The sequence below is a fragment of the Onychomys torridus genome, chromosome 5, assembly GCF_903995425.1.
Source record: "Onychomys torridus chromosome 5, mOncTor1.1, whole genome shotgun sequence".
Taxonomy (NCBI): Eukaryota; Metazoa; Chordata; class Mammalia; order Rodentia; family Cricetidae; genus Onychomys; species Onychomys torridus.
This window is the reverse complement of record NC_050447.1, coordinates 47,760,103-47,773,612: the sequence shown is the minus strand read 5'-3', so window position 1 is coordinate 47,773,612 and position 13,510 is coordinate 47,760,103. Positions and strand designations below refer to the sequence as shown.

The window sequence follows — 13,510 nt, the reverse complement described above, 5'->3', positions numbered from 1 at the left end:
CGCCAGCCTGAACTACAGAGTGAGAGCCTGCTTCAAAAAGCCAAAAATTTAAAAAGGACCCCTGAGACCCATGCTTCAGCCTTGCCCTCTGGACTGTCATCTGTGAGCGGGGCTGTTCTTGTCCCACAGTGGCTATCCCAGGGATAGCCATAGCTCTCTACTTGGGGACAGACAAGTATCTAGATGTAGAAAAGGCCACAGCACCTGGCAAGGGCCAGCACCAAGCTTTGGCCTTCCCCATGTCATGGACTCCTGACCCCCCCCCAGTTCCCACTACCATGTGGGGTCCTGAGTGGGGCCTGGAGAAACAGGATCCAGCTCTGCCCTCCAGGGTCCATCTGTCAGAGACTCATCATTTGTCACTCAGAAACATCAGGAGATGCTGTACATGGGGTAGAGGCCTGGGAGCTACCTCACCCACTGTCTCTCACACACAGGGAGCCTTGCAGAAGCTGCAGCCCTCACTGGGCTCTGGGGAAACGAACCGGCCTTCCCTCTCACTCTACCACAGCAGGTGGTCAAAGTGATGCTAGCAGTAACACCAGCCATGTTTGGAACGATACGTCTCTGTGCAAGCACCCAAAGCTGCTGGGCACACAGGTCTCCTGTGCCACCAACGAGTTCATGAGCATCTATGTCATGCAAGCACCATCCAAGGGTCAAGGGGCATCAAGTCCATAGTCCCCAGTGACAGTAGGGATGAATCCAACCAATCAGAACAATGATACTTTCCCCTTTGGGGAAAAGGATGGGCAGAGGCCCAAGGATGAGGCCACCACTGGTAGAGTGATCAGGGAGGGCTTCTTGGAGGTGGTAACCTGACTATACAGTGGGGCTGAGTCATGTGCTCCAGGAGTGGGCTGTAACTGAGGGAGCGCAAGGCTCCATCTCTGCATTCTGGTCTGCCCTTCAGGAAGCTGCTCCCACTGCAGCAGCCTGGAGACTCCAAGAGGGAGCTCACATGGTCCTGCCTTCAGCCTGCTGCCTCACCTCTGCGCTGGCGGCCCATCCATGATGATGTTCACCCACAGGATCTGCATGGCATTGAGGGGGCTGGGCAGGTTGCACACGGTGGACAGGGTAATGAGGCTCAGGGCTGCAATACTCCTGCAGGGCACAGGCAACAGGTAGCCTGTCAACACGTGCACCAGATTCAGTGCCCACTGACCATGGAGGAAAGTCTGCCTCTGCTTACGTGCTCAGCTGGAAGCGGACGAAGTTCTTGATGTTGTAAAAGATGCCTTTGCCTTCCTCCACCGCGCTCCTGAAAGGGAGGTGAGTGAGGGAGGGCAGAAAGGTCCTGGGGGGTGGTGTGGTCAGCTCACATGCACCAGTGCAGGTAGCCCTTGCTGGCACACCTGGGACACACTGGTCGGAGGTGATGTCAGCCCTTCTGTGCCAATTCTGTGTGTGACGCCTCTCAACTGGAGCCCAGGGCCCCAACTGTGCTCGGATGGGCCGAGTGTACAATCCACCTGCAGTTGGACACAGCAGAGCGAAAGAAACCCTGCTCCACGTACAATGGAGGCAGAACAGGAGAGGGTCTGGGAGGTTCAGAGACATCACCATCTGTCCGTCTCTGGTAATGTGTGTGTGTACGTGTGTACATACCTGTGCGGTCTGTGTGTCAGAACATGTATGTGAGGGCCATAAGAACATGTTGGATGTCCTGCTGCCTCTTTCTTTTGAGTCAGTGTTTCACAGAGCCTGGAGCAAAGCTGGCAGCCAGCAAGCCCCAGGGGTCCTCCTCTCTGTCCCTCATGGTGCCGGGCTTACAGGCACACTCTTATGGCTGTGTCCGTGGGACACACACACACACACTAAATCATTCTTGGAAGAGTATTTTTAATAGCAGAGAAATGTTGCTATGCTGGTGCCTCTGCTGTTAAAAGCACTCTTCCAAATGTTTTTCTGCACCCTAAGTACTGATTTACCTAAGATTAGTCTTAATTATAGCTTCAGATTAAATCCAGAGAAAGGCAACTTTAATCCTCCTGCCTCACCTCCTGAATTCAGGAATCCCAGGTCTGTGCCTCTTTGTTGGGCCCCCAACTGTGATTTCTATCTGTGCAGATGTGCACGCACATGTGGGGGTCAGAGGACAACCTGGGTGTCAGCCCCAGGACGGCTGTCCTCCTCCTCTGACACAAGATCTCTCACTGGCCTGGAGCTCACCGATCTGGTGAGGTTGGCCGGCTAGGTAACCCTGGTTCTGCCTGTCTCCTCCTCTGCAGCGGCAGGGTCAACGGCCTGTACCACCCTGCCCCCATTTTCTTGTGAACTCAGGGTGTCAAACTCGGTTCCCCAGGCTTGCAGGCCAAGCACTTTGCTGACTGAGCCATCCCTCCAGCCCCTAAACATGATTTTTTTCCCCCTAGGGCTGAGGACCGAACCCAGGGCCTTGCGCTTGCTAGGCAAGCGCTCTACCACTGAGCTAAATCCCCAACCCCCAAACATGATTTTTAACAGCTCTCTGTTACTGACTAGTCAAGTGGCTCTGGGCTTTCTTTATATCCCACAGTGACAAGTGTCAGGATGGCCCCAGGACCCTGTTTTGAGAAGTTCTATACGTTTGGAGTGAGCTTGGGATACAGCTCTCTTCAGAGAGTCCCCTGAACCCCAAGAAGGCCCCTCATATCCACTACAGTACATCCTGGGGATGCTGGTTATAGCAGCTCACATAATGGTTGAGAAGTCATCGTCGACCAGAATCATGTTGGCGGCCTCTTTGCTGACGTCCGTCCCTGTCTGGCCCATGGCGATCCCGATGTCCGCAGACTTCAGGGCGACTGAATCATTCACACCGTCCCCCGTCATGGCTACAATCGCCCCTGACTCCTGCAATGCCTTTGGGAAGAGCAAGTGATGGAGGGCCTCAGCCTGAGGACCTTCCTAGACTTTCTTGATGCCCTGCCTGATGGACCACGGGGGCAGCAGCCACCCATCCGCTAGATGCTGGGGTCAGCTGGCCTAGTCACGGTAACTCTACTGCAGTGGGCGTGGCCCTGAACTACTCAACCTTAGTTTCTCCATCTGCAAAGCAAGTGGCAGCCACCATCCTGGACATCTAGGACAACAGAAGTGACTTGTAAGAGTTGCTGTCATGGGCTGGAGAGATGGCTCAGAGGTTAAAAGCACTGCTTGCTCTTCCAAAGGTCCTGAGTTCAGTTCCCAGCAACCACATGGTGGCTCACAACCATCTGGTGCCCTCTTCTGGCCTAAAGGGATATGTGCAAACAGAACACTGATACATAATAAATAAATCTTAAAAAAAGAAAAAAAGAGTTGCTCTCAGTGAGCAGAAATAAAGCCATTAGAAGCCTTATCTCTGGGCTCAACAGGTAAAGGAGCTTGCTGTCAATCTCGATGGCCTGAGTTGTAGTTCTCTATTAACCATGTGACTGATTCCCACAGGTTGTCACCTGACCTCCACACATGCACTGTGGCCTGTATGCACCCAAGTTCATATATACAAAATTTGTTCTCTCCTTTTTTTTGGAACAGGGTCTTTTGGTATAGCTCAGACTGTCCTGGAATTCATGATCCTTCTGCCTCAGCCTCATGAGTACTGGGATGACAGTTGTGAGCCACCATATGTGGTTGGCATTTATTCTTCATCACTAAAAACTAAACACCCCAGTACCTCCTCAAACAACCCCCAAAGAGCAAAACATGGCTACCAAAGAGCTCAGCAAACTGCCAGGTACAGACGTGGGAAAGCTGTGAAACTCACAGGCTTCTGGTTGTGACAAAGAGAAACCATGGCAGCTCTGTGTTGGCACCTAAATATTTTCTCTTTACATCATCTAATTCCCAGGGCTGTTCCCAGTGTCTGTGGTCAGTGGTCTCCAGCTTTCCAACAACCCCATAAGTGGATCCACCCCTGTTTTAGCTGTGAAGTGCCCATCCCACTAGAGATGGCATTTCCCAGTATCCTCTGCAGCTAAACATGTGATAGCATTCTGGCCTGCAAGCAGGGATGGATATGTGGGAGGCATGCAGCTGTCTAGAACCTAGAAAAGAAAGCTATTGCCAAAGCCAGCTTAGCAGCATACCCCAGCCCTCCAACCCCTGCCCCAGACCATCCCCGTCACTTGGCCAACTGAGAGCCTGCCACCCTGAATGGACCCTGTTGTTCGGCCCAGTTACCTTTATGATTTTAACCTTATGCTTCGGGCTGGTCCTGAAGAATATAGACACCTGGCATAGGGAGTTAAAGAGTCATCAGTGGACAGAGGAGCTGGAGACCTCTCCATCCCTGTCCCGTCTGCCCCCGGGAGAACCCACCTGCCTCACTCGGGCAGCCAGTGCGTCCTGCTCCATGCCTTCCACCTCCTCCCCAGACATGGCTTTCAGCTTCTCGTGGCACAGGCCGATGGTTCTTCCTTGGGAGGGGAGTTAAGGCTGAGGAGTACCTCCAGGGCCCAAACTGTGGTCCTGTCCCACCCACCATGCGACACACCTGACTTTAGCCCATCTGAGTCAGCGTCTGATAACCTCGGAGAACCTATGTTTGCCCATGATGAGGAAACTATGTGGAAATTGGCTTCTGAAGCCACACTGCTGGGAAGTGCCGCTGGTACCTCACGTGAGGGCTCTGAGACTCCGGCTGTGACCTCACAGCCCTGGGCTGAGTTGGGCAAAACCAACCTGACAGCTCAATAGACATGATTAGAGGAGGCAGAGGGGGCCTGCCCGCCCACCGCTGATGAAGAGACTTGAGGACCAGAGTGGTTCTATGTCTCGTCAAAGATGCCTAGCCAATGGAGGAAGCCAGACTGGAACTCCATGGTGTGGGATGCCACCTGTGCCTAAAAAGGCCTCTAAACACATAGTAGGTCCTCAGTTTACACGTGGACTTTCCCCCAGTTTGGACACAAGCAGGAGCAGGGAGCACTGGTCTCCACAGCTCCTTAGATCCCTGTCCGCTGGGCGTGAGGCCCCTTCACTCCCAGCCTCACCCTGGTTACCTATGGCCACGGCTGTCTCCAGGGCATCTCCTGTCACCATCTTCACTGACACACCAGACTCGGAGAGGACCCGGACTGCTTCCTTGACACCAGCCCTTGGGGGGTCGATGATACCCACTAGACCCAGGAATGTCAGTCTCCCCAGCTCGGGCCCAGACGCCAGGGCCAGCACTGTGAGAGACACAAGGACAGGTTTCTGGGGGCTGGTGACCGTCTTTAGTCCTAGCAAGCCCTACTGTGACCCTCAGGGCAGCACAGGGGCGCTGGGTAGGGAGGGAGGGGTGTGGGACTAGCTCAGATGATTGTCCAGCTGAAGCCCCCGGGAGATGGCAGACAGGCATCGGGGACAGCCCCACCTGCCACGGGCTCAATGCACACTCATCTGTCCCCAAAGAAGGGAGGTCAAGGTAATGAACAGGGTGAGCCCAGCGCCTCTCCTAGCCCTGCCCCCATGGAGTACAAGTATTCCAGAGTGTTTTGAGATGCTTTCTCCAATAAGGGACAGGGCAGCAAATGGCACAAGGGTTTAACATCAGCCCGATGGGGAAGACACTGACCCTGAAGCCGAGAAAGCTGCATATGCCACAAAATGAAGTGTCTCCCCTCGCCTGAGAGTTCTAGGTTTTCATAGCAGAAGGCAGGGAGTGAAATAGTGCCTGAAATTAGGGTTCACTGCACAAACTTCATATGCTCTGGAGGACTTGGCGAGCAACACCTCCTCCATACACGAGCCACACCTGGATAAGTGGGCATCATGGGTGGCTAGGGGTGGCTAGGCACTTTGACTGCGGAGTATCACTCTGGGAATTGCTGTCCGCTCACCCCTGCCTACATTCTTGCTGGTGGCAGATTTACCCTGGACTCTGCTCTCATGCATCCCCGCAACACCACAGGCAAACTCAAGGCCCCAGGGGGCAGAGGAGGGAGCCAGGACACCAACCCCGCAGGCCCAGCGATCCCATCTTCTTCTCTTCCTGTAGCCAGTAGGACTTCTGTTGGGGCGTCAGAGGCAGGGGGATGCCCCCATTGTTGTACATGCTACAGTGATGGATCACTTCCTCAAAGGCCCCCTTCATGAAGTAAACGTCTTCCTGATCCTGGGAAAAGAAAAGGAAAAAAAATCCGCTGTCAATGGGTGCTGCCTGCTGCATAGACAGCTGCCTCACACTTGAGCCTATACCAGATCCCCCAAACAAACAGGTTCCTGGGTCCACACCTGGACTTCCCAGTGCAGGTTAATAGAGTTGGAGACTCCACAATGCTAATCCCCAGGGCCGAAGCTGGGCCAGGGTCCCCACTGTGAGCATCACGGGTCAGAATGCCCGGTCCATGGCTGTCACCTCAGTTTGGAAGTCTTGGAAGGTGCTGGGCTTGCCATCCTCTCCCCCAGGTGTTTGTGCCTTGTTTTGGTAAGGGACAGAGGACAGCACAGCCATGGTGTGCCCCTGTCATCCTGGCTCTCAGATGCCCAGGCAGGAGGCTTCCAGGTCAGTTTGGGCCCCACAGTGAGACCCTGTCTCAACACAAGCCAAGCTCACCTCGTTCTTCGGGCTGCACTTCACTGCCATCCACTTCTGCTCTGAGCTGAAGGGAATCTCTTTTCTCCGTGTGTAGGAATCTTTGACACCACCTAAGTTCATCTAGGATGTAAGATGGGATATTTTCAGCGAGTCATCGCAAGCCAGGCTGTATGCCAGTGGTTCTCAACCTTCCTAATGCTGCGGCCCTTTAATACAATTCCTCATGTTGTGGTGACCCCAACCATGAAATTATTCTTGTTGCTACTGCACAATTGTAATTTTACTACAGTTATAAATCGGAAATTGGAAATACGTGTTTTCCAATGGTCTTAGGTTACTTCCTGTGAAAAGGTAATTTGCACACACACACCCCCATAAAGGGTCGTGACCCATGGGTTGAGAACCATTGCTGTATGCTAAGCTCTGTCTGTGTAAATCAGCATCCAAACCACAGAAACCCAAGCAGTAGCTATGGGAAGGCTGCCTGCTTCAAAGGCCTCACCCAGGAAACAGTTTCTTTTCTCTTGTCCCAGGACCAAGCCTTTGGAAACTTCTGGGGAACAACAGAATTTGGGAGGGTGCAGTCAGGGGCCTACAGGATCATCACCTGTATAGTGGTCTTTGAGTGCAGCTAAAGTATTCAGAGAGCAGAAGGTTCCCAGCAGGGGGCAGACCAGATCAGGGCTGGGCTCCACAGGAATGTGGCTGTTTGGGGTCACCATGCTACTTTGAGCAAACCCAATGAAGTCAATCACCCACCGAACTGGGCCTGGGTGGAATAGATTCTTTTAGGGGTGCCCTATCTGTGTGAGTAGATGTTTGTTTGTGTCACCCCAGAAGTTCATAAAACATGGAGATGAGATGGTGGGCAGGATGTGGTGGCACATGCCCGTAGACATACCTACTCAGAGGCTGAGGCAGGATTGTGAGTTCAAGACCAACCTGGGCCACATAGCAAGGGCGTTTCTCAAAGTAAAAAGGGCTGGAGTTTAACTCAGGTAGAGATGATGCCCTGGGTTCCGTTCTCACTACCGAAAACTAATAAAATTGTGAAAGTGATATAAAAGAGGAGCAGGCAGATCACAAACATCATGCCTAGGGCTAGGGAGATGGCTCAGCAGGTAAGAGGGCTTGCTGTGCAAACTTGAGGACCTGAGTTCAAATCCCCAGAACCCGTGTCTACTAGTCAAGGTTTACTAAAGGAACAGAACTGATAGAATCAATATAATTACATGAAAAAGGAAGGAAGGAAGGAAGGAAGGAAGGAAGGAAGGAAGGAAGGAAGGAAGGACAAATATCTGCTTAATATATGTGTATTTATGCACAAACACATTTCCATTTGTTTGTATTTTGTTTTCCAAGACAAGGTTTCTCTATATAACAGTCCTGGCTGTCCTGGAACTCACTCTGTAGACCAAGCTGACCTCGAACTTACAGAGATCTGCCTGACTCTGCCTCCCGAGTGCTGGGATTAAAGGCATTCATGTCAATTATAATCCTTGTTTCTGTAATTGGTCACATGCTCTTAGCTGGTATTTATAACTATGTTGACGTGAGACATGCTTGCTCTTGGCAGCACTGATCTACTCCTGAGAGGATGTTGGGCACCGAAGACATTCCATATGGAATTTGATTTCTTCTTGGCAAAAGATGGCCTGTTGGGTGAAAAACCACCCTTGCTTTGACTGCTGACAATAAGCACGCTGTCCAGTCTGGATGAGCAGGACACAAGGAAGAGAGACTGATGAAACTTTCCGAGACAGGGTGGGGCAGTCTTTCAAATTTGCCTGCCTCTGAAGATGGTCTGTCTGATATTCTAGGCCTGTAGCCAACAGTGGAGGCCCCAACGTTGCGTGGAAACTGGGCGACTGTCCAGGCAGCCAGCTGTTTCTGTCGTTCCTTGCACTTTTCAGAACTTGCTCACTTGCACTTCCTGCTCACTCGGGAATATCATTTTCCTCCTCAGGTCTTTGATGGGGCTGAAGAGTAGATGGTTACAGTTACAATCCTCCCGTATCTTAGCTAAGAGCATTTCAGGTACAAGATTAGGTTCTTCAAGGTAGGACAGCTTTTGGAGTAATCTCTGTAACTCGCCAATTACCTTTGCCCTGGACATTTAGCACATGTCTCTTGCTTGATGTTGTTCTTGTTGGTTGCAGTTCCATTTTTGTTTATGATATTACCTTTTTTTCACATCTAGACAATACTTAATAATTGTTATTATTGTATGTAACTTTGTATTAGGTTTAGAACCTTCTTATTTAGACAAAAAAGGGGGAAGTGTTGTGGGAATTCATTCCATTCAACCAATGACTTTTGGGGTGTCTGATCAAATGAATGTGGTCTTGTCTGCGTGTGTGACCATTTAAGAGGAGAGAGAGAGAGGGGTAGCGAGGACCGGATCAGGCAGTGTGGAGTGGCTTGCTGTTGGTTCCCATCACCCCTTGGTGGAACAGAGGGGGACCGCTGGAGAAGCGGCAGTGTTTATCTCGTTCTATAGCCATGACTGTATTATCCCCATTTTATATCTTTTCTTCTTTTTGGAGCTGAGGATTGAACTCAGGGCCTTGCGCTTTCTAGGCAAGTGCTCTACCACTGAGCTAAATCCCCAGCCCTCTATTTTATATCTTAATATTTCCTGAGCTCCTTTAACGGACTCTTGTGGGTTCACAGAACTACTCTTTTCTACTACCAATTCTGTTCTTCTTCCCTCAGCAAGCACGAGTGATCCACTCCTTCATTCCTGACGGGTCTGTGCGCCAGCCCGCCTGGCTTTAATCACAGGACACAGTGGCACCAAGAGATGTCCTGAAGGGCCCCCTGCACCCCAGACATACTCTTTCCCACCTCCCTTGTGGAGAAGCAATCCAAGTTCCCCTTGGCAATCAGTACCCTGCTACCACTGAGCTTCCTTTCTTGGCCTGTCTGCTTCAGGGGATCAGAAACCCAAAGTGGCCAGGGGGGAGTCTGAGCTTCCAGTTTGGTGGAACGTTTGCTGCGTCTCCCGGCAGGAGCATTTCTCCTTTGGGAACCCAAACGTCTAGGTCAGCAAGTGGTTAAGTGTGCCTGAACCCTCAGCGCTGCTGGAAGATGGGGTGGGTGACAGGGGGATGGCCTGCTGGCTGCCAGCCTGGCTTAAGTTCAGTGAAGAGACCCTGTCTCAAGGGAACGACTGGAGAGTCACAGAGAAGGACACGATGTCCTCTTCTGACCTCTTACCTTCATGGCCAGCACCATCAAGGCCCCTTCTGTGGGCTGTCCCATTACAGTGTTCTTCCTGATGACAGCGTTGTTGGCGACGCAGCCTGCCTAAAGAGGGGAGTGGGGGTTGGAATATCTGCAGTCAGTACGAAATCTAGTGCCTGGGTCCTGAGCTCACCCACACCATGAAAAGGTTGGACACTGTAGGCATGGTCTTAGAGCTGGGCCAGGCAACAAGAGTTTCCTTCAAATAAATTGGTGTCTTAGAAACACACAAGGGTCCCCCCCCCAACCCCTATATCTTCAGGCACTGGACTCAGGGCCTCTCACATGCTAGGTAAACCTTCTATCATTGAACTGCACACCCTAGACTTGTTTTTAGTTTTTTGTTTTGAGATAGGGCTTGCTAAGTTGCCCAGGCTGGCCTTGAACTTGCAACCCTCCTGTCTCAGTCTCCTTAGTAGCTGGCATGCCAGGCCTGTACCACCAGGCTAGGAAATGGCTTAGGAGGAGTCCTGGTTCCCAAAGCTGTCATAGGGGAGCCCTGGGTGCAGGAGGACTAGAGTCTGAGGTAGGGTGGTGGAGTGGTGGTGACCGCTCGTGGGTCTCCACTTGGGGTGACACTGTGCTCTGGGGCTGGAGAGTGGCAGAGGAGGCTAAGCAGGCATCACTCAAGGCACAGGCTTTATGGAAGTGTTCTGCAGTACACAGCTAGCTTAGAGAAGAGTCTAGAAACCTGGCAGAGGAGTGTGGGCAGCTGCTGCTTCCCTGCCATACTGGAGTTGAGCTCTGCCCTCCAGGGGCTTCTCTGAGTTCGTTTCTGAGGGGGCTGAGGGGAGGGAAGACCACAGAGGAGGGGCTGTTTGGGAGGAGGCCCTGACTCCCTGAAGGCCGCTTGCCATGCATGGAGGGCAGATGACATATGTGGAGGACCGCACCTCTCACAGTGTGGGCGATCCACACCCTCAAGCCCAGCCAGGCTTCGCCTTTCCTTTCCCCTCCTCCTTCCCATCTAGCTGGGGGTGATGTCTGCAGCTGTGACAGCCTAAGCTATGGGCAGTCAATCACCTCCTTTTTCATTCCAGGCAAGTTGCACACTGTCCCACTATGGCGACCCAACACTCACCTCCACCAGCTTCCCCACCGAAACATTGCTGAATCCCTTGATTACTTCCTTGGATGGGAGGAGGTACACAGTCCCTTCGCCGCTGTACCCAACTCCACTGACCTGGAGGGACATGGCAGATGGAGGGTATTACCAAGAGCCAACCCCAAACCCTGGATGACACCCGTTCCTTCTCCTAGGGTCACCCCAAAGCCATGAGCCCACCCATGAGGATGAGCCTGCAGACTGTCTGCCGCTCAGGACCTCTCTCTGACAGTTGAGGTGCATGCACTATGACAAACTATCACAAGCGCTCCTGGTGGAGGTTGTGGCTGCACAAGGGCCACGCAAGCTAAGGTGCAAACGGAGACGTCTTGGGAGGAGCCGTACCTAAGCCAAGTGGAACTATCCAGGCTTCTGCAGCTCATAAACCTGTCAATCAAGATAGTGTAGCCCGGGGCTGAAAAGCAACCAGCCATGGAATGTTTACAGGTGGGCATGACAGTGTGCCAAGAAAATGGTATTGAGGGGCCAGAGAGGTGGCTCCATAGTTAAGAGTGCATACTGGTCTTGTAAGGGACCCAAGTTCAGTTCCCAGCACCACCACTAGATGGCTCCAAACTGCTTGTAATGCCAGCTTCAGGGGACTCCAACGCCCTCTTCTGGCCTCCAAGGGCACTGTGGCATACACATAAAAAAAATCTGTCTCAAAAAAAAAAAAAAAAAATACAACTTTTCCCTTGACCACGTGTGTTTTCCACAGGCCTGTTCACGTCTGTCTCTTTTTTCCCCTATCTTAATAAAAACTCTTGTTAGTTATATATATATATATATATATATAAACAAAAGACCCTTTAGAGAGTAAAAAACAGTATTGACAAGAGAAGGCCATGGCCTATGGGCCCCCATTTGCTGATCCTTTGCTCTGGAGAGCTCTGTGGAAAAATATCCAGACACGAAATTGCTGGTTCAGGGAGCAAGCACCTGTGCCATGTCAGAGGAGCACAAACATGAGTCACTCAGTCATTTTGTCATGGGTGGCGACAGGTACTTAGGTAGCCTTTAAATTTTTTAACGAGCTGGGCATGGTGACCCACACCTGGCGATCCCAGCATGTGGGAAGCTGAGACAAGGCGACTCATCACAATTTCCGGGACAGCCTAGGCTACATAGCGAGTTCCAGCCTAACCCAGACTATACAGAGTGGGATCCCGTTTCAAAAAGCCCCAAAGCAGCAGGGCCTAGTGGCCCAAGCCTGTAATCTTGGCTATCAGAGAGGCTAAGGCAGGCAGATCTCAAGTTCAAAGTCAGCCTGGATACAGAGCAAGACCTTGTCTCCAGGTGAAAGTGAAGAGCGAGCTGGGGAAGACAGCTCAGGGGTAGAGCGTTTATTCAGCATGCCAGGCAATCCCCAGAACCACAAAAGTGGGGTGGGATGTTAATGAGGGACTGGGAGTACGGTTCAGTAGTACAGTGCCTGTCTAGCATGGAGGAGACCCTTTGGTTCTATCCTGCAAAAATATAAAAAAATAAAATCTGATAATTAAAAAATATCAAGGAAGCCATCTTAAATTGGTCACCATACTTTCTTAGACAGACCTCCAAGGTATTTATTTCTTCCTTGCTGTTATAGGAGACTCTGTATATTCTCTCTGGGCAGGAGAAGGGCCAGCAGGGTACACCTTGGTCTCCTGCCTTGTGAGATAGCACGAGGCTCACCTCAGCATGGAACCCATCGGATGTGACGAGCTGGGTTGCTGTCATTTCGTTGGCTGTCAGTGTGCCTGTCTTGTCAGAGCAGATGACATTACAGCAGCCTGGTACCATGGGAACAGGGTTAGAGAGATGAGTTGTCCCTGCCAAGCCTGAGGTTCGTGTAACACTCTTGAGTGGGAGCAATCCCAACCCCACACCTCCCCCCGACTCAGTTTGCATTACGGGGAGGGAGCCCTCACCAAGAGTCTCCACGATGGGCAGCTTCTTCACAATGACCCGCTTCTTAGCCATCCGCAGCACCCCCAGGACCAGTGTCACCATGACTACGATGGGCAGGCCCTCTGGGATGGCTGCCACAGCCAGGCTGAGTGAAAAAGTCGAACTAGACTTAATACACCCAAGGGTGATGGGAATTCTCAACTAGTATTGGTGACCATGCTTTCATCTAGTGAAGTTTGTCTTTGCCTCAGTGGACATCCTATTCAATTTCCAATCCCACAATGCACTTGCCTCCTTCGCTATTTCTGTCCTGACCACTTTGCTGCTAAACTACCTCCCCAACTTGGGACAGGACCTCTCCAGTCGGGCGGTCACTGTCTCAGTGTGAACTGATGTCTGTGAAGTCCTTTTACGCTCCCAGCATTCTCATTTATTAGAGGCAGAGTTTCAGGGGGAGCACATGGCAATTCCAGAGTCAGGGAACTAGAGGGAGGGGAAACTGAGGATGGGCTGTACTATGAGAGAATTAAAAAAAAAAAAAAAAAAAAAAAAAAGGAAAGAGTGGCAGCTTTTGGCACGCAGATTCTTCTCCTGGTCTCTTAAATTTCAGTTGTCTAATGGTTTAGCTATTCTTCCTGTGGATACCAAAGAAACCGCGACCCCCCCCCCCCCCACACACCTTCTCGATAGAGTAGATCTGATGGCTACCCACTTCATCACCCCCCCTCCAGTGCTGTGAGCCCCAAGCTGAGATCTTGGGGGAAGCTGGCCACCCCCCC

At 51.7% G+C, this 13,510-nt stretch overlaps 1 protein-coding gene across 1 annotated transcript in view; it reads right to left on the bottom strand.

Moving 5' to 3' along the window:
• Atp2c2 (ATPase secretory pathway Ca2+ transporting 2) overlaps positions 1-13,510 on the bottom strand; it is a 62,065-nt gene that overhangs the window by 4,831 nt on the left and 43,724 nt on the right. The window contains exons 12-23 of the mRNA XM_036188862.1: positions 12,752-12,876; positions 12,516-12,613; positions 10,818-10,919; positions 9,710-9,799; positions 6,509-6,610; positions 5,911-6,067; positions 4,971-5,141; positions 4,288-4,385; positions 4,150-4,200; positions 2,681-2,847; positions 1,196-1,264; positions 991-1,107 (exon numbers count right to left, since the gene is read on the bottom strand). Of these exons, the coding sequence (XP_036044755.1) occupies positions 991-1,107; positions 1,196-1,264; positions 2,681-2,847; positions 4,150-4,200; positions 4,288-4,385; positions 4,971-5,141; positions 5,911-6,067; positions 6,509-6,610; positions 9,710-9,799; positions 10,818-10,919; positions 12,516-12,613; positions 12,752-12,876 (1,347 nt within the window). The remainder of the gene's footprint in view (positions 1-990; positions 1,108-1,195; positions 1,265-2,680; positions 2,848-4,149; positions 4,201-4,287; positions 4,386-4,970; positions 5,142-5,910; positions 6,068-6,508; positions 6,611-9,709; positions 9,800-10,817; positions 10,920-12,515; positions 12,614-12,751; positions 12,877-13,510) is intronic.